Source organism: Gobio gobio, assembly GCF_949357685.1.
Source record: "Gobio gobio genome assembly, chromosome: 1".
Lineage (NCBI taxonomy): Eukaryota > Metazoa > Chordata > Actinopteri > Cypriniformes > Gobionidae > Gobio > Gobio gobio.
The window spans coordinates 66422186-66442379 of NC_137097.1; the positions used below are offsets into that span (position 1 = coordinate 66422186).

A 20194-nucleotide genomic window follows, 5' to 3' on the forward strand; every position below is an offset into this window, starting at 1 on the left:
TACCTAACCTAGGTATTTATGCAATATACTGTATATACACTCACCTAAAGAATTATTAGGAACACCTGTTCAATTTCTCATTAATGCAATTATCTAATCAACCAATCACGTGGCAGTTGCTTCAATGCATTTAGGGGTGTGGTCCTGGTCAAGACAATCTCCTGAACTCCAAGCTGAATGTCAGAATGGGAAAGAAAGGTGATTTAAGCAATTTTGAGCATGGCATGGTTGTTGGTGCCAGACGGGCCGGTCTGAGTATTTCACAATCTGCTCAGTTACTGGGATTTTCACGCACAACCATTTCTAGGGTTTACAAAGAATGGTGTGAAAAGGGAAAAACATCCAGTATGTGGCAGTCCTGTGGGCGAAAATGCCTTGTTGATGCTAGAGGTCAGAGGAGAATGGGCCGACTGATTCAAGCTGATAGAAGAGCAACTTTGACTGAAATAACCACTCGTTACAACCGAGGTATGCAGCAAAGCATTGGTGAAGCCACAACACGCACAACCTTGAGGCGGATGGGCTACAACAGCAGAAGACCCCACCGGGTACCACTCATCTCCACTACAAATAGGAAAAAGAGGCTACAATTTGCACAAGCTCACCAAAATTGGACAGTTGAAGACTGGAAAAATGTTGCCTGGTCTGATGAGTCTCGATTTCTGTTGAGACATTCAGACGGTAGAGTCAAAATTTGGCGTAAACAGAATGAGAACATGGATCCATCATGCCTTGTTACCACTGTGCAGGCTGGTGGTGGTGGTGTAATGGTGTGGGGGATGTTTTCTTGGCACACTTTAGGCCCCTTAGTGCCAATTGAGCATCGTTTAAATGCCACGGCCTACCTGAGCATTGTTTCTGACCATGCCCATCCCTTTATGACCACCATGTACCCATCCTCTGATGGCTACTTCCAGCAGGATAATGCACCATGTCACAAAGCTCGAATCATTTCAAATTGGTTTCTTGAACATGACAATGAGTTCACTGTACTAAAATGGCCCCCACAGTCACCAGATCTCAACCCAATAGACAGAGCATCTTTGGGATGTGGTGGAACGGGAGCTTCGTGCCCTGGATGTGCATCCCACAAATCTCCATCAACTGCAAGATGCTATCCTATCAATATGGGCCAACATTTCTAAAGAATGCTTTCAGCACCTTGTTGAATCAATGCCACGTAGAATTAAGGCAGTTCTGAAGGCGAAAGGGGGTCAAACACAGCATTAGTATGGTGTACCTAATAATCCTTTAGGAAGGTGTATATGGTTAACGACAATTTATTGCAATTAACTACGGATATATATCTATATTAAATAATTACAGAATAACCTTTAAGGAGTTGATTCAAAATTCCTCTGATCTCTTCCGTTTAACGAACAAGCAGTACAATCCTTTATCAACTCTCACAAGGTCTATTCTTTCTACCCAATTTTCTTCTGGCCAGAAAGAATAAACTCTCCAAACTATTGGGGTAATTAAAGTATTCCAAGATACTTATGAGAGCTCGTAGCTTAGATCTGACATTAAAGGGACTCCTGTTTTGTGAGCGTCAACAATGACAATCAAAACGTGGATACAATGGTTTTAATAATTGATACTATAATTACATACGACTAAATAAAGAATAAATGTACAGAATAACAAAAAGTAACGAGAGAGAGAGAGAGAGAGGGCAGAGGAATGGTAATTTCACAAGCGAGTACCCTATGAGCCAGCAAAGAACACTATTTATCACCTTAAACAGGGGTATAATGTCTTAACGCATCTAAATTTTGATAGAATTTTTAGCGGGAAAGGTTTTTCTTTGTCTCTGTTTAACGACCCACTTTGCATGTTTTATGATGTGTCAAAGTTAATGCAGTGTTACTTCCAAGTTTGATAACTGTATTAATCATATATTTCATAATCATATACTGGGCACCGCTGATTAAAACAAAGAAAGAGAAACATTTACATATCAAACACGCTTCGGTTTGACGGCATAAAAGCAGAAATATTCTTTACAGAGCAATTTCAGCATTTAAGATGACTTTAACATCACACAAACACATACATATATACTTTGTGGTCAACATTCAAATAAAAAGGGATCATCATATATATTTCTGGTATGGTTTAATAACAAGTTACATAAAGAGAAATGTGTGTGTGTGTGTGTGTGTATTGCAATGGGTCCTCCCACTCTCTTCGTGGGGAGGGTTAGGATTAGAGACGTGATCTGATAGCTGTTCCTTTGAAGGTACTCTGGCTCTTTGAGGATTGGTCTGCAATGTCTCAGTCGAGCCCCAAAACCATCTACCTCAGACTCATTGGCACCAAGAACTTAATTTATGTGCGGCTGAAAGCACCCTGGCATTTATAGTGGACTCGACTACTCTTTGATCCTATGAGAGAGAGGCTCCAGACGCTACATAACATAACCTCAGTTCGCTGAGAGAAGGGATTGAATATTGCGCAAGTTAGCTTACGCTATGGGAAAACTCTTTTTCTCAAGAATATTTAAGCCAAAAATTATCTTTAGGAAAATTAATATTCCTGTGTCATATAATTTAGATAAAACCAGACCGGACAGTGTCGGCCTTTTAGTTGTTGTAAATGTAGTATACATTTGTCTATATGGAAAGAACCTTAGCTTGTAAAGCGGGAACCTCCAAGTTATTGAATCTAATAAATGTGGACAGAGAGGCCCAGCCTGCTGCCGCATAGATATCTTCCAGTGGTATTCCACTGGACCAAGCCCATGACAAGGCCATGCCTCTAGTGGAATGAGCTCTGACGCCTATGGGGCAGCAGAGACCTCTTGACTCATAAGCCAGTGAGAGGCATCTACTATCCATTGCGACAATCTCTGCTTCGTGATCGCGCACCCTCTGGTGCGACCACCAAAGCAAAGAGCTGTTCCGACTGCCTAGATGTGGCGGAACTCCCTAAATAAACTCTAAGAGCCCTGACGGGACAGTAGATTCACGTCTCTTTCGTCATCAGATGCGGGAGGAACTGATAGGGAAATGACCTGCGCTCTGAACGGAGTGGAGAGCACTTTGGGTACATACCCGTGTCTTGGTTTGAGGACAACTCTTGAGTCGTTAGGCCCAAACTCCAGACAGGAAGCGCTCACTGAGAGCACATGTAAATCGCCAACTCGCTTGACTGAAACTAGTGCAAGCAAGAGAGCAGTTTTGAGTGAAAGGTGCTTCAGGCTCACAGACTGAAGCGGCTCAAATGGGGCTACTTTTATGACCTCTAGGATCGTGGCAAGGTCCCTTATAGGAACCGATGGGGTTCGAGGCGGGTTCAGCCTCCTAGGTCCTCTGATGAAGCGCCCAACCAGGTTGTTTCTACCCAGTGACTGTCCGACCACATGAGTGTGAAACGCTGCTATGGCCGCCACATATACTTGAGCGGTTTGAGCGACCTGCGTCCAAAAGCTCTTGAAGAAAGGAGAGCACTTCTGTCCCTCCACACGAGTGTGGGTCCAGGTTCCGCTCTTCACACCAGCTTAAGAACACTGACCATTTTAGAGTGAAGGTGCTTCAGCACCCCTTCTGGGAGGATCCCGGGTCTCCATTGATGGGCCACACATGAAGGGCCCACAAGTCTGGACGGGGATGCCAAATCGTCCCCTTCGCCTGTGTGAGGAGGTCTCTCCTCAGTGAAATCGGCCATGAGGCAGTTTCATGCAGCTGAGTCAACTCGGAGAACCATAGTTGGTTCCTCCAGGCTCGCAGAACATGAACGGTGGCGAGTGTTCACTGAGCAGGGCTGGAAAACCGGCGGCCCTGTTTTTGAAGGCTGAGGGGGCGGTGCTTTCGTGTGGTGGCCCTAAGCAGAGCTGGAGCGCTTTGGAAGAAAATGGCACAAAGCGCTCAGCGAACCCTTTCACAGCTGGACCAAACAGACGGGTGGTGGATGTGGTTTTCATCATGCGCAGGGCTAAGTCAGTACAGGTCTTTGAATGCCTCAGGATCAGGGCCAGACTCATCCAGAGAACGGAGAAGTTTGGCCTGAAACACTTAAAGGACAACCATCGTATGTCGAGCCGAAGCAGCCTGGCCGGCGGAGCCGTACGCTCTACCAGCGAGAGCTGACAAAGTGCGGTAGGGCTTAGATGGGTGCATCGCTTTTGCCTGCCATCCCCTAGTGGTGGGTGGGCAAAGATGTGCAGTGACTGCTTCCTCAAGAGGGGGAAGACTCTCATTTTTTCCTTCGCGCCGTCAAGTGTCGAGAGGGCTGAAGAAGCAGAGGTTTTGAGACGAGCTGAAAATGCCGCCTTCCATGATTACGTCAGCTTGTCGTGATCTTCCCGGGAATAAGGGGGTGGGCCTCTGCATATTAAATAGGAAAAACATTACCCTTAGATGATCATATATTTTAAATAGGTATTTTAAACCATAATAAAAATAAAAATGGTCTCTAAATGCATCCCCTTGAAGCTCTGATGCTACAGGCCCATTAAGATACTTTACTCACTGTTAGACTAGTATAATTCTAAACCTGTAAAAAAAAAAAAAAAAAAAGTCTGTAATTAATATAGTTTTTGAATTCTGTGTTGCAGATTAAAGATTTGGGAAAAACCACTGAAGCAAACCATATTCTTTCAAGAATTCTTCCATAAAGCATCACAATGCAGTTGCAACTTTTCTGATGTGAGAGACAAACAAGAACAACTCGATGCACTGCTGGATCTTTGCTCACATGTGAAGAACTATGAGACTCAAACAGGCAGGAGTTTCCTTCCAGCATTTCAGTCAGTTTTCCAATCACCTGATATCTGGATCATAGATCTCTCACAGAGAAAGACCTTCGTCCTCCTGGAAGTGCTGAAACTACAAACAGAGAAGAAACTAGTAGAGCTGAGAGGATGTTCAGAGGAAGAGAGTGAAGTGATGAGTTTCCTTCAGTGTCTGCCCTACATCTCACAGCTGAGGTACCTGAACTTTTGGATATTCACATATCTACTTCTCAATCAGTGTCACTTCACTTCACTGTATCTGAATCTTTTTTTTAAAATAATTTTCAGAGATTTAAATTGATCTTTATCCTTTCATCCAATTCACTTATTAAACCATTTATTACAAATAAAGCTGAAATTTGCATTTAAGCACATGATTAGATTTTCTGAGTTATTGTCTTTTGTTAGAGTTCTGTGATAATTGATGTCTTTTTATACTATTTTTATCTTTGAGAAACAGTTTTGCCTATTGGAATATCAGTCATGCAGTGCACTTTCTCCTGCGACTCTTCATTAAAGCAGCAGAGACTGAGACACAGACAGGAGAGCAGATGCTGAAACTGTTAACATCAGTCTGCACCTACAGATCTTTTCCTTATGAATGGACTGACAGAATTAAACGGAGTGATTTCCTGCTGGATCTTTACTCACATGTGAAGATCTATGAGACTCAAACAGGCAGGAGTTTCCTTCCAGCATTACAGTCAGTTTTCCAGGCACCTTATGTCTGGATCATAGATCTCTCAGAGAGAAAGACCTCCGTCCTCCTGGAAGTGCTGAAACTACAAACAGAGAAGAAACCAGTAGAGCTGAGATGTTCAGAGGAAGAGAGTGAAATTATGAGTTTCCTTCAGTGTCTGCCCTACATCTCACAGCTGAGGTAAGATATTGTCCATTTCATGTTTAATGAGTTTGATTCTATCCATCCATTTTTTGGGGGGGGATTTTGAGATTTGTTAGAGTTCTGTGATAATTGATGTCTTTTTATACTATTTTATTCTTTGGGAAACAGGTTTAACTATGGGAATATCTGTCATGCAGTGCAGTTTCTCCTGCAGCTCTTCATTAAAGCAGCAGAGACTGAGACACAGACAGGAGAGCAGATGCTGAAACTGTTAACATCAGTCTGCACCTACAGCTCTTTTCCTTATGAAGAGACTGACAGAATTAAACAGAGAGATTTTCTGGTTGATCTTTGCTCGCATGTGAAGAACTATGAGACTCAAACCGGCAGGAGTTTCCTTCCAGCATTACAGTCAGTTTTCCAGTCACCTGATGTCTGGATGATAGATATCTCGCAGAGAAAGACCTCCGTCCTCCTGGAAGTGCTGAAACTACAAACAGAGAAGAAACCAGTAGAGCTGAGAGGATGTTCAGAGGAAGAGAGTGAAGTGATGAGTTTCCTTCAGTGTCTGCCCTACATCTCACAGCTGAGGTAAGAAATTGTACAGCCTCTTGCTCAACATGTTTAAAAAAAAAAAAGCTGGAGTAGGTGTTTGTGTTTTAAATGGATCTTTAAAAAATATCTTTGGTTTCAGAAATGTGTAAATTTGATTGAAAAAAATTTAATTCTAAGGGTCATAGAGAAACTGGAAAATAGTCAGGAAAATTAAACTGACTGATATCATTCAAGAAACCTCAACTAACATTATATGTGGACCTTGGAAAAAAAGTGAAATACATGTACAACCCCAAATCAGAAAAAGTTGGGACAGTATGGAAAACGCAAATAAATAAAAAAAAGAAGTGATTTCTAAATTTACTTTGACTTGTATTTCATTGCAGACAATATGAACACAAAATATTTCATGTTTTGTCTGGTCAACTTCATGTCATTTGTAAATATGCATCCTTTCCTGTCATTCAGACCTGCAACACATTTAAAAAAAAGTTGGGACAGTAAAGCATTTACCACTTTGTAATGTTGCCATTCCTTTTCACAACACTTAAAAGACGTTGAGGGACTGAAGACACCAAGTGATGAAGTGTTTCAGGTGTAATTTTGTCCCATTCTTCCTGCAAACAAGTCTTAAGGTGGGCAACAGTACGTGGTCTTCGTTGTCGCATTTTGCGCTTCAAAATGCGCCACACATTCTCTATTGGAGACAGGTCGGGACTGCAGGCAGGCCAGTCAAGTACCCGTACCCTCTTCCTCCGCAGCCAGGACTTTGTAATGTGTGCAGAATGTGGTTTTGCATTGTCTTGTTGAAATATGCATGGACGTCCCTGGAAGAGATGTCTTCTTGAAGGCAGCATATTATGCTCCAAAATCTCTATGTACTTTTCAGCATTAATGGTGCCTTCACAGAAGTGCAAGTTACCTTTGCCAAGGGCACTGACACAACCCCATACCATGACAGACCCTGGCTTTTGGACTTGTTGCTGGTAACAGTCTGGATGATCCTTTTCTTCTTTGGTCCGGAGCACACGGCGTCCATTCCTCCCAAAAAATACCTCAAATACTGATTCATCTGACCACAGTACACGTTTCCACTATGTGATGGTCCATCCCAGATGCCTCCGAGCCCAGAGAAGTCGACGGCGCTTCTGGACACTGTTAACATAGGGCTTCCTTTTGGTTTTAACTGGCATTTGTGGATGTAACTACGTATTGTGGTACTTGACAAAGGTTTGCCAAAGTAGTCCTGAGCCCATGTGGTGATATCGCTTATAGATGAATGACGATTCTTGATGCAGTGCCGCCTGAGGGATCGGAGATCACGGTTGTTCAGCTTAGACTTGCGCCCTTGTCCTTTACGCACTGAAATTCCTCCAGATTCCTTGAATCTTTTAATTATGTTATGCACTGTTGAATGTGAAATATTCAAATCTTTTCCTATCTTTCTTTGAGGAACATTGTTTTAAACATTTTAATAATTTTCTCACGTATTTGTTGACAAACTGGCGATCCTCGGCCCATCTTTGCTCCTAAAGGATTAGACCTTTCTTGGATGCTGCTTTTGTACCAAATCATAATTACAATCACCTGTTGACATCACCTGTTTCAAATCACATCATTATTTAACAATTTTACCTCATTACTAGCCCTAAATTGCTCCTGTCCCAACTTTTTTTTAAATGTGTTGCAGGTCTGAATGACAGGAAAGGATGCATATTTACAAATGACATGAAGTTGACCAGACAAAACAGGAAATATTTTGTGTTCATATTGTCTGCAATGAAATACAAGTCAAAGTAAATTTAGAAATCACTTCTTTTTTTCTTTTTTTTGCGTTTTCCATACTCTCCCAACTTTTTCTGATTTGGGGTTGTAATAAGATTCTGTCCTCTTATATAAATGTTGCTGTTGTGTTTCTTATCAGAATAATTCTGTATGCTATCATAAATTAATGAGATTTTTGGTTCTCTGTATTTTATCAGGTTTTGGTTTGATTATGAAGATCTAAGGATATCAGTAATATTCCTGCTGAATCTCAGTGTTGCTGCTGTAGAAAATGACACAGTTACAGGAACAAAATTCTCTGCTCTGTTGTCATCTGTGTGCAGTTACAAAACCTTCCCTTTTGATGAAGAGTGTGATTATTATGATGTTTTTGATCAGTATGATTTCCTGCTGGATCTTTGCTCACATGTGAAGAACTGTGAGACTCAAACAGGCAGGAGTTTCCTTCCAGCATTACAGTCAGTTTTCCAGTCACCTGATGTCTGGAGCATAGATCTCTCACAGAGAAAGACCTCCGTCCTCCTGGAAGTGCTGAAACTACAAACAGAGAAGAAACCAGTAGATCTGAGAGGATGTTCAGAGGAAGAGAGTGAAATGATGAGTTTCCTTCAGTGTCTGCCCTACATCTCACAGCTGAGGTACCTGAACTTTTGGATATTCACATATCTACTTCTCAATCAGTGTCACTTCACTGTATCTGAATCTGTTTATGGAAAGATATGTTATATTAATATAATATCTTTTTTATAATGATCAGAGTTTTAAATTGATCTTTATCCTTTCATTCGATGCAATTATTAAACTTTTTCTAACAAAGGGAGCTGAAATGTGCTTTCAAGCTCACAAATAGAATTTCTGAATTATTGTCTTTGTTAGAGTTCTGTGACAATTGATGTCTTTTTATAAAAATTTTTTCTTTGGGAAACAGGTTTGACTATATGAATATCAGTCATGCAGTGCAGTTTCTCCTGCGACTCTTCATTAAAGCAGCAGAGACTGAGACACAGACAGGAGAGCAGATGCTGAAACTGTTAACATCAGTCTGCACCTACAGATCTTTTCCTTATGGAGAGACTTACAGAATTGACAGTGATTTCCTGCTGGATTTTTGCTCGCATGTGAAGAACTATGAGACTCAAACAGGCAGGAGTTTCCTTCCAGCATTTCAGTCAGTTTTCCAGTCACCTGATGTCTGGATCATAGATCTCTCGCAGAGAAAGACCTCCGACCTCCTGGAAGTGCTGAAACTACAAACAGAGAAGAAACCAGTCGAGCTGAGATGTTCAGAGGAAGAGAGTGAAATTATGAGTTTCCTTCAGTGTCTGCCCTACATCTCACAGCTGAGGTAAGATATTGTCCATTTCATGTTTAATGAGTTTGATTCTATCCATCCATTTTTTATTGGATTTTGAGATGTGGGGGTTTTACCTACTTGTACTATGAATGGAAAAAGAGACGTGGGCTGGGTAGGGGTGATGTAATGTTACAGCATATGATTGAAAGATGAAGAGAGTGAATGATGAGTTTCCTTCAGTGTCTGCCCTACATCTCACAGCTGAGGTACCTGAAATATTGATTATTCACTTTTCCTACTTCTCAATCAGTATCACTTCACTGTATTTTGAATCCGTTTGGATCGGCACACATTTCATGCCTGCAAGCTCAATTTCGAAGTTATCAAAAATATAACAGATATACGTATTTGTAAAAGTTACAGAACATCTTTAGTATAATTGTTTTTCCCTTTCAAGGGAACTCGCGCTGCATTGAAACGCAGTGAGAACGCCTCTGCGTGATTGCGTCATGAAGCACGTGTGAAATCAGTCCAATGGAATGATGGAACGTCATAGACGGGTGACGTCATAGACCTGGAAACCATAAAGCACCCGCGAAGGCAAACAGATACTAGCTTCTGTGCCTTCAGTAAGCGATCTGTGAGAAATATTGTCAGTCAAACTGGTGTCCTTAGAAAAAGCTAAGCAGGAGTTTTTCACCTTTGTAAAAACATTACACAAAACAAAAACTGATTGTTTTCCCTGCCTTCGTTTCATCACGGGTGGGGATACACATTGTGTGTTGCGTGTTTGGGAGCACAGCATACTCAGGCAGCCCTCGAGGGGGCTGGTTGTGAGCACCTGTGAGCGGCTACCGTTAAGAGCGCTGCGCTTCCGCCGGGCATTCTTTGAGGAGGGTGCTTCGGCTCATGTTCCTCGCGGCTCAGGTTCTGCTGTTGCTGAGGCAGAGCGGCGACTTCAGTCGTGGGGTTCGCAAATGGATCTTACAGAGGGATTCGAGACGGGCCCAGCCTTATCTCAGCCTTCACCTGTTAGATCCAGTGCCTCATCTCGAGGTCTGGAAGCCCGCCCTGCGGTTTCTTCCTCCCGGGGTGGGACACCAGTGCTGCAACTATCCAGCTCTGAGGAGTTGGATGTTGTTAGTAACGCCACTTAAGACACGCCACTGAAGACTCGCCACTTCAGACTCCAGCAAGCGAAGAGCTGTTGGAGGTGCTCATGAGACGGGTGGCCAAATTAAACATTGACAGGCCAGTGGAAAGGCAGGAAGCGCATCATAAAAGTAACTTAGATGAGCATTTTCTGCCCTCTCGTGCAGCTCACCCTCTTCGTCTGAGCTTGCCGTTTTCCCCAGACCTCCACACTGAGGTGTCGAGGTCCTGGAGGAAACCGGCATCATATTGTTTGTTTAGCCCTCAAACTTCCACTTACAGTAACATCGCAGGGCTAAAACAGTATGGTTATGGTACGATACCGAGGGTAGAAGAGACGCTTGTGAGCCATCTCTGTCCCTCAGCTGCATCGTCCTTAAAAGCTCTGACGTTACCCACCAACCCATTAAAAACAACATCAGCTTTGGTGGGTAAAGCATACTCAGCTGCAGGTCAGGCTGCGGCATGTCTGCACACGATGGCCATCGTGCAGGCATACCAAGCCGACCTGCTAAGGGATCTGGGCAGTGCTGATGAGGTGGGGGCTGACGTCATTACTGAGTTGTGTCAGTCAGCGGATTTAGCTCTCCAGGCCACCAAGGAGATGGCCCGATGTGTGGGTCCCTCTACGGAGAGGCACTTATGGTTGAACCCCACCGAAATCAAGGAGAGGGACAAAAGTTTCCTGCTTGACACCCCAATTTCTCCTGCTGGCCTCTACGGTGACGCAGTCCAGACTGTCACAGAAAGAGTGGGAGGCGGGGTGGCGCTCACAGACAAAGTCTTCGAGGGGTAGGGCTGATCTGAGGACCGTCATTATCGCCAAGAAGGCTTCGTCGAAAAAGTCCTGACACCAGTATTGTCAGGACTGTGAGAGTAGTCCCCTCCGAAAGAAGACTGTGTTCACCTCTGCATACGGTGCCGTTTTTCCTTTGGTGCCCTCAGGGGGATTAGCTGCTAACCCTGCCGCAATGCCGGGGCGCAGATGGTCCTCGCGAGCCATCCGAGGGTGGCCCGTCCCCTCTTAGGAGGGCCTCAGAACAGTCAAGACAGTTGTTCCCTTCCAGTGCGCCGCTTCAGGGCACTGTTATGGCTGTTCAAAGTTTACCTCGAGAGGCTGGTACCCTTAGTAGATTTTCTAGTAGAGTGGCAACGTCTACCAAATATATATCTTGTTGGGTCCTGCAGACAGTAGAAAAGGGGTACGCGTTTCCAGCTGGGAGTCAGGGTTTTACAGCCGCTACTTCATTGTGCCAAAGAAGTTGTGCCCAATATTAGATCTGCGCCTATTGAATCGCTCTTTAGGAAAGCTCAAGTTCACAATACTTACACTCAGACAAATTGTGTCACAGATCCGGTCCGAGGACTGGTTTGTCACCATAGATCTCAAAGACGCATACTTTAATGTATCCATCCTTCCACAACACCGGAGGTTCCTGAGGTTTGCTTTCGGGGGAGAAGCTTAACAATATCGGTTACTTCCATTCGGTCTAGCACTGTCACACCCCGCACAGAGTTACGAAGTGTGTGGATGCTGCTCTAGCGTCGTTGCATCTTCAAGGCATCCGCATTCGCAATTACATCGATTGGTTGATATTAGGTCCCGGTGTGAAGAGAGGTTTTGACAATGTGAGTGAGTGCAGGAGTAACAGAAAAAAAAATGGCCTGAAGGAGGTGCGTGGGTATAGGATCAAGCGGACAGGTAGTGGGGTGGTTGGAAAGGATGAGTTTGGAGACTTCAGCTTCAGAGAGCAGAGAGAAAGAGGGTAGCGTGTGTGTGATGGTTGTTGAGATGTGCGTGTTGGTTTGTGGTGTGGAGAATTGGCTGCTGATGGAGGAGGTTTTGTTTATGAAGAATGATGCAAAGGTGTCAGCCGTAAGAGCTGATGAAGGAGGAGGAGGACAAAGGAGCGAAGAGAATGTTTTGAAAAGTGCACGAGAGTCAGTGGAATTGTTGATTTTGTTGTGATAGTATGTAGTCTTAGCAGTGGAGACATTTGCAGAGAAAGAAGCGAGAAGAGACTGATAAAGGGTAAGGTCAGTAGCGTTATTAGTTTTGCGCCACTTCCTCTCTGCCGCCCGCAGTCCAGAACGATGTTCGCGGAGAACATCAGACAGCCAGGGGGCAGAGGGGGTGGTGCGGGCTGGCCTGGATGAAACGGGACGGAAGCAAGATGTTAGAGTGGAGCAAAGAGTGTCAGTAGCACTGTTAGTGTCTAGTGCTGAGAACTGAGCAGGTGGAGGGAGTGAGGATGAAACCATAGTGTAACATCCTGATGTTATTAATGCCTCAATTACACTGAGTACGATATATGTGTGACGTCATTATCGCGAGACTACCGGATGGTTGAAAAACCTTGTGTGTGAAAAACATGAAGCTTGAGTCAACAGTGATTGAAGCTACACCAGTCTCTTCTCTTTATTACATATAAAGCTAGAAAACCTGCCAAAGGGCAAATACAACATGGTGTCAGAGTAACGAAGACCCACGCACAGTGAAGATCATGGAAACGTATGGCATTCCCGCACCGCGGATGGATTGGAATTCAGCCAACTTGCCCGAAGCATGGAGGCGGTTCAAACAACAAGCCGAGCTGATGTTTTCTGGCCCATTGCGGGAGAAACGCGAATCAGAGAAGTGCAGTTACCTTCTTTTATGGATTGGGGAGAAGGCACAGGACATATACAACACCTGGACACTTTCAGAAGACGAAGCTCAAAAGCTACAGACATACTACGATAAGTATGCAGCTTATATTACTCCCAAATCCAACCCGATATATGCCAGATATCGCTTCCATGAGAAAATGCAGGCCGTGTTCGCCACGAACTCCCCGCGGGTCCGTGAAAAGCTGTTAAGTCAGGGAGCCGAACTAACATTAGAGAAGGCCATAGATATCGCCCGCTCCCACGAGCTCGCACCGATGCAATTAAAAGAGATGACTGGATCAAAAGACGCCCAAAAAATTGATGCTGTGAATGCAACAAAACAACGACAAAATGCACACAGATACATTAAAACGAAAGATCATAAACCATTGCACAGAGAATGTGACAGATGTGCAGGCTCACACAGCCCAAGGGAAACGTGCCCAGCTCAAGGCAGACAGTGTATGAAATGTAAAAAGTACAACCATTTTGCAAAAGCCTGCAAGACCAAGAATGCCGCTCCACCAAAGCCTCAGAGGAGACCTGTGCATGCTATAGAGCAAAATAATGAAGAAGAGCAGTGTGAATTGTATATTGACAGCATCACAACGGTGAATACAAACAAAAGCAATGTACAGGCTTATGCAGACATTTAAAGTTGGACCTAGCCAGCAAACAATCAGGTTCAAAATAGATTCGGGTGCGGAAATTAATGCAATAACAAATAACACTTATAATGCATTATTTAAAAGAGTGCCCATAGCACCACCCGCACAAACCCTACTAATCCCACAATCACAAACCCGTTACAGCCTATGGAGGCAACGCATTGGAAATCCGAGGCACCTGCATGCTAGAATGTGAGCACGACAAGCACTCAGCGCTGCTAGAGTTCCACATTGTCAAGGCCAAAGCACCGCCCATTTTAGGTTTAAGTGCCAGCTTAGACCTAAACCTCATTAAACTAATAATGGGAGTAAGTAAAGAGGAAACAAATACATACAACGACCCGGAGACCATACTAAAGGAGTACGCAGATGTTTTCCAGGGCATTGGAGAATTCGCTGGAGAATGTACATTCCGGGTCAGCCCACATGCAACGCCAGTGGTCTACCCTCCACGCAGAGTCCCCATCGCACTACGAGCTCGGCTGAAGGAGGAGCTCAACAAAATGGAGGACAACAACATCATTGTCAAGGTAACGGAACCCACTGAATGGGTTAATGCCCTAGTGGTGAAGGAAAGAATAGCAGCGACAGTACAAGACACCCAGCTTATGGCACTTTCATACCCTTGTTGTTATATCAGATGCATTTGATTTAACCATTTGAAGATTTTCATTTCTATCAAGGGTTGTTAATAATTCAAACCCAATTTGATGTTGAGTCATGTTTAAAGCTTGTTTGGGTTCTGTAAAATTGCTTTAGTCAGGATCTACACACTTAGAGATCATGCCATGTATCTTTAAAGAGGGAGATGTAACATACATCCTGATGTTATTAATGCCTCAGTTACACTGTGTACGATATATGTGTGACGTCATTATCGCGAGACTACCGGATGGTTGAAAAACCTTGTGTGTGAAAAACATGAAGCTTGAGTAAACAGTGATTGAAGCTACACCAGTCTCTTCTCTTTATTACATATAAAGCTTGAAAACCTGCCAAAGGGCAAATACAACACATAGTGGATAGACGAGCGTGAGAGAGCGAGCGTAGATTACGCCGAAAGGTGATCTGGGGAGGAGTGTGTGTTATATCAGGAGTCAGTATGAGGTTAAGAGTGATGAGAAAGTGGTCTGAGGTGTGCAACGGAGTAACTAAAGTGTTGTCTGTGGAGCAGTAACGTGTGTAGATAAGGTCCAGATGGTCACCTGATATGTGAGTAACTGTAGTAGATACTCGCTTATGGTCAAATGAGGTCAGAAGAGTGATAAAGTCTGCAGCCTGGGGTTTATCAAGGTGAATGTTGAAGTCACCAAGCAGTACCAGAGGAGTGCCATCCTCAGGGAAGTGAGAGAGTAACATATCCAATTCCTCCAAGAAGTTACAGCAAACCAGTACCTCCACCCCTCCCAATCGGGATGTGTGAAAAAGTGAAATAAGTAGAGAGGGCCGCAGGAGTGGCAGTATCCTCTGGTTTGATCTAGGTTTCAGTTAGGGCCATGAGACTTAGATGTGAATGAGTGGAGATAGATTAAATAAAGTCTGCTTTGTTTACAGCTGACTGGCAATTCCAGTGACCAATTGGAATGGACATTAATGTAGCAGAGGAAATAGGTAAACAACACAGATTATTAGGATTATGTCATCTTGAATGTACAGAGCGTGATTTAGTAGTAATAGTAAAGATTTGAAAGCACAAAGTGAATACGGGTCAGAAAAATAGATGGAAAACAACAAGCTAAACACAAAAGTGTCAGAGAGAAGAGAAAGCTATACTCAAGTGCCTTGTCGGTGTCCTTGCTCGAGTGGAGTCGCACAGAGTAGAGTCAAATGGTCTTTACACTCTTCGGTCTTCACATGATGAGGGCTTCACACGAGAGCTGCCGCTTCTGCTGCCGTGGAGTACATCTCAATTTATACTCACTTTAAGTGTCGTTATTGAATATAGCTGGCTACGCCTAGCGTTTCGTCTTTACTCGCGCAAGATCACGTGGTCAGCACGTTAACAAACGCGACTACAAACAAAAAGCCCCCTACACCACACAGACAATGTTCTAAATAACAGCTGAACTACAGATCAAATGAGAAAATGGATACAGTACTCACACACTAGTTGTTCTCCCTGTCGGTCAATTGCTTCTCACTAAACTGAATGTAAACACATTTGGATGTTTAGCTAGGCTTTGGATGCTTATGTCCACAGAGCTGCCCTGTGGAGAAAAAAGCTTTCCTTTGTCACCTAGGAAAGCTTACCCCACATCTAAGCAGAGAATGCGTAAGTGGGTGGTGGAGGCCATCTCACTTGCTTATGAGGCTGCCAGACAGCCTTCTCCTTTGGCTGTTCGGGCGCACTCTACCAGGGGTATGGCTGCTTCTAAAGCTTTATTATCGGGGCGTTCCTCCAAGATGTCTGAGACCTGTCTGGTCCTCGCTGCATACCTTCGTCAGGTTTTATGAAATGGATATTGGTTGCACTCCTGGGGCTCAGGTGCTTATGTAGTGGTGTGCGCTGATGTTTCACACATATGGTCACTTGTTCTTATGGCGGCGTGGGTATTGCGTTCTCATGGCGTTTTGACGCAGTGCGAGTTCCCTTGAAAGGGAACGTCTCGGTTACATATGTAACCTTAGTTCCCTGAAGCGGGAACAAGACGTTGTGTCGCCTTGCCATACTCCCTATGTGCCTGTGATCGACTTACTAATTGGCTTTTCGAAGCTAGTATCTGTTTGCCTTCGCGGGTGCTTTATAGTTTCCGGGTCTATGATGTTACGTCATTCCATTGGACTGATTTCACAACTGCTTCATGACTCACTCACGCAGAGGCGTTCTCAAAGCGTTTCAGCGCAGTGTCTCGTTCCCAATGTTTTTTTTTTTTTCAATGCAATGAATGAACTATATTTTAGTTTAATAAGAGCAATGGCACAACAGGGCAAAATGAAAGATTAGAAAGAGCTGCGTTTATTATAGATTTTTTCCTATATGTTTAGGCATTATTTTTGTTTAGACTTTATTCATGCTGTAAAACCATGAAAGTAAAACTAAATGTATCTTGCAGTACAGGGTGAAGTCAGTATGTGCATTAACAACAATTTGGGACAATTTAATGTATTTAATCGAAAACTATGTTAGTGGCACTCTGTGGTTCGGCAGGATTTTGAACAGTGTTGTAGCTGTGGACCGACGTCAAGTGACACTGCTGATGTGCGTACACTCATAGAAAACAATGTGTTGAGATTTTAAGGACCCAGTGCTGCGCTTCTCATTCGGTGTGTGTGTGTGTGTGTGTGACTCCTTTCTGAGTCCTGTGAAATGTTTATTCATATGTGGCGACTGGAGCAATTAGATACACAATTATTCAATATATTTTATGAATATTTAAATATTTAGTTTGAGATAAATTGCTATGCATACAACTTTTTTTCTTTCTTTGAGAAACAGGTTTAACAATGGGAATTTCAGTCATCCAGTGCAGTTTCTCCTGCGACTCTTCATTAAAGCAGCAGAGACTGAGACACAGACAGGAGAGCAGATGCTGAAACTTTTAACATCAGTCTGCACCTACAGCTCTTTTCCTTATGAACGGACTGACATCTTTAAACACAGTGATTTCCTGCTGGATCTTTACTCACATGTGAAGAACTATGAGACTCAAACAGGCAGGAGTTTCCTTCCAGCATTACAGTCAGTTTTCCAGTCACCTGATGTCTGGATCATAGATCTCTCGCAGAGAAAGACCTCCGTCCTCCTGGAAGTGCTGAAACTACAAACAGAGAAGAAACCAGTAGATCTGAGCAGATGTTCAGAGGAAGAGAGTGAAGTGATGAGTTTCCTTCAGTGTCTGCCCTACATCTCACAGCTGGGGTACCTGAATTTTTGGATATTCACATATCTACTTCTCAATCAGTGTCACTTCACTGTATCTGAATATGTTTATGGAAAGATATGTTGTATTAATATAACATCTTTTTTTATAATGATCAGAGTTTTAAATTGTTCTCTATCCTTTCATTCATTGGACTTATACAACTTTTTATAACAAAGGGAGCTGAAATGTGCTTTCAAGCTCACAAATAGAATTTCTGAATTATTGTCTTTGTTAGAGTTCTGTGACAATTTATGTCTATTTATACTATTTTTTATCTTTGGGAAACAGGTTTGATGATATGAATATCAGTCGTGCAGTGCAGTTTCTCCTGCGACTCTTCATTAAAGCAGCAGAGACTGAGACACAGACAGGAGAGCAGATGCTGAAACTGTTAACATCAGTCTGCACCTACAGATCTTTTCCTTATCAATGGACTGACAGAATTAAACAGAGTGATTTCCTGCTGGATCTTTACTCACATGTGAAGAACAATGAGACTCAAACAGGCAGGAGTTTCCTTCCAGCATTACAGTCAGTTTTCCAGTCACCTGATGTCTGGATCATAGATCTCTCAGAGAGAAAGACCTCCGTCCTCCAGGAAGTGCTGAAACTACAAACAGAGAAGAAACCAGTAAAGCTGAGAGGATGTTCAGAGGAAGAGAGTGAAATGATGAGTTTCCTTCAGTGTCTGCCCTACATCTCACAGCTGAGGTACCTAAACTTGGATATTCACAAATCTACTTCTCAATCAGTGTCACTTCACTGTATCTGAACATTTAATGTGTTGTGTTGCCTTGAGCATCAGTGAATGTTTGCAGCTTTTTATTATCCAGGTAAAAATATTAAGCACACAATATTAAGAATTAAGAATCAAGTTTATGTAAACTTTTGGGTCTTTTGTGTAAATTCAGTTTATTGGTTTATTGGTTATTCAGTCTATATGTAAACAAACATCATGTGACTTGAACTGTACATATATCTTAAGTTCCTCTCAAATTACTTTTGGTGCAGTAAACAATGCTAAGTAGTTTTTTTTTTCTTTCAAGACAAGAAATGCAATTTCATAAGAAATCAAAGTGAATAATTCTGAGTTTGCAAAAAAAAGCAATGAAAACAAAAACAATAAATCTAGCCTAAAACATGATTAAATCGAAAAACGATGTATCGCTGTGGAATAAAAAAACACTGTCTGTGTGAAGTGAACTGAACTGGCCCTAATGAGTCTTGAGATCTTTTACACAATTTCTTTTTCCAATTGTAATGGGTCATGTTAATGTATCTAGTCATTTTAATCTAGTATTCATTATATTTACAGCTGTTCTGCACAGTGTTTGTTAACTTTAGTTAAAGTGATCCAGTTCAGAGAGAATCCAGAGCTGGTGACTTCACTGTTGGAGGTTCTTGGCTTCTCCGTCAGTCTGGAAGGACGTTTACCCAGCAAATCCTGCAGGTCTGTGGGGAGAGTCTTACGTTTCTCTTCTGGCAGACTCAACCTGAGCCTAAAACCTAAAGCCATCTCCATAAGAGGAACAAGGCTTCTCTTCAGACACATCACACACATACATACACTCAGGTACAGACAGGAGTATAAATAAACATTTCACATGTTGATTGTGATTCATTTTCCTAAATTGAGATTTGCTAATATTTACAGTGCATGTTGTTTTTTTCTAGGCTGAGTGGTTATATGGTGGTAAGAATCGTGCAGATGTTGAGGTCTATGAGGGTTCAAACTCCCGTCACTGTGAATGAACTCACACTTGATCCGAATGATGAACGGCCGTCAGAGAGGAAGCGGTCCCTAGTCCTGAGCAGTTTGGCCATCTTTCTGAGACTCTGGACTGTCCAGTGTTTGAACCTGACTGAATACAAGATGCAGTCTGTTTCTCTATCTGTCCTACTGTGTCATCAGGGCCCACTGACTCTCAGGTAATAAGACTATTATATACAACAAATTTCTACAGTTTTATAGTAATAATAATCTTGCCCTCCTGCCTATGTCCAAAGAATTTATTTACACACAATTGATAGCCCCATTCAAGCCAATACGTTTATCACACAGTTATGTTATACAATCATTATACACCACCATAAAATACACATTATATTCATATAAATAGATTAGTCTATTTGGAAATAGATTTTTTTCTTCACCGTTATATCGAAGCCTTAATTGACGCAAAATACACTGTCACAGATCACATCAGGTCATCTGTAATGTTTTACACTCTTTGACCACCTGGTGGTATTGTGAGCAAATGAAGCCTCGAGAAATGAACCCTTTTGTGAACCATTTGGCTTAAAAGCTTCAATGGGTGTTTCTCAATATCCCTCTTTGTTTCCTCGCTCCTCCGTCCTCCATCCTATGACCCGGAAACCATTCGAGCTCAGCCATTGTGTAGGACATCTCAATTCTCTAATTGCATCGCGAGGAGGTGAGGAGTGAGGAGGCTTCCTGAGGAGTCATGAGCGAGGATACAAAGGTGCATCTTTTGCAGAAGTGTTTTATCGACTAAACGTGACGTGAAAAAATTATTATTATTTTATTTACATGAACAAGGCACAAATGTTTGTCAAATAACAACGTCTCGGTTACGTATGTAACCCTCGTTCCCTGAGGAGGGAACAGAAACGTAACGTTAGTTACTA

The 20194-nt window shown here is 42.8% G+C and overlaps 1 protein-coding gene across 1 annotated transcript in view; it reads left to right on the forward strand.

The window, feature by feature from the left end:
- The window catches only part of LOC307138327 (uncharacterized protein), a 40004-nt gene that overhangs the window by 9320 nt on the left and 10490 nt on the right, over positions 1 to 20194 (forward strand). Inside the window, exons 4-12 of the mRNA XM_079836567.1 lie at positions 4559 to 4930; positions 5196 to 5615; positions 5748 to 6170; positions 8117 to 8557; positions 8848 to 9264; positions 17119 to 17541; positions 17834 to 18256; positions 18861 to 19118; positions 19220 to 19474. Of these exons, the coding sequence (XP_079692693.1) occupies positions 4559 to 4930; positions 5196 to 5615; positions 5748 to 6170; positions 8117 to 8557; positions 8848 to 9264; positions 17119 to 17541; positions 17834 to 18256; positions 18861 to 19118; positions 19220 to 19474 (3432 nt within the window). The remainder of the gene's footprint in view (positions 1 to 4558; positions 4931 to 5195; positions 5616 to 5747; positions 6171 to 8116; positions 8558 to 8847; positions 9265 to 17118; positions 17542 to 17833; positions 18257 to 18860; positions 19119 to 19219; positions 19475 to 20194) is intronic.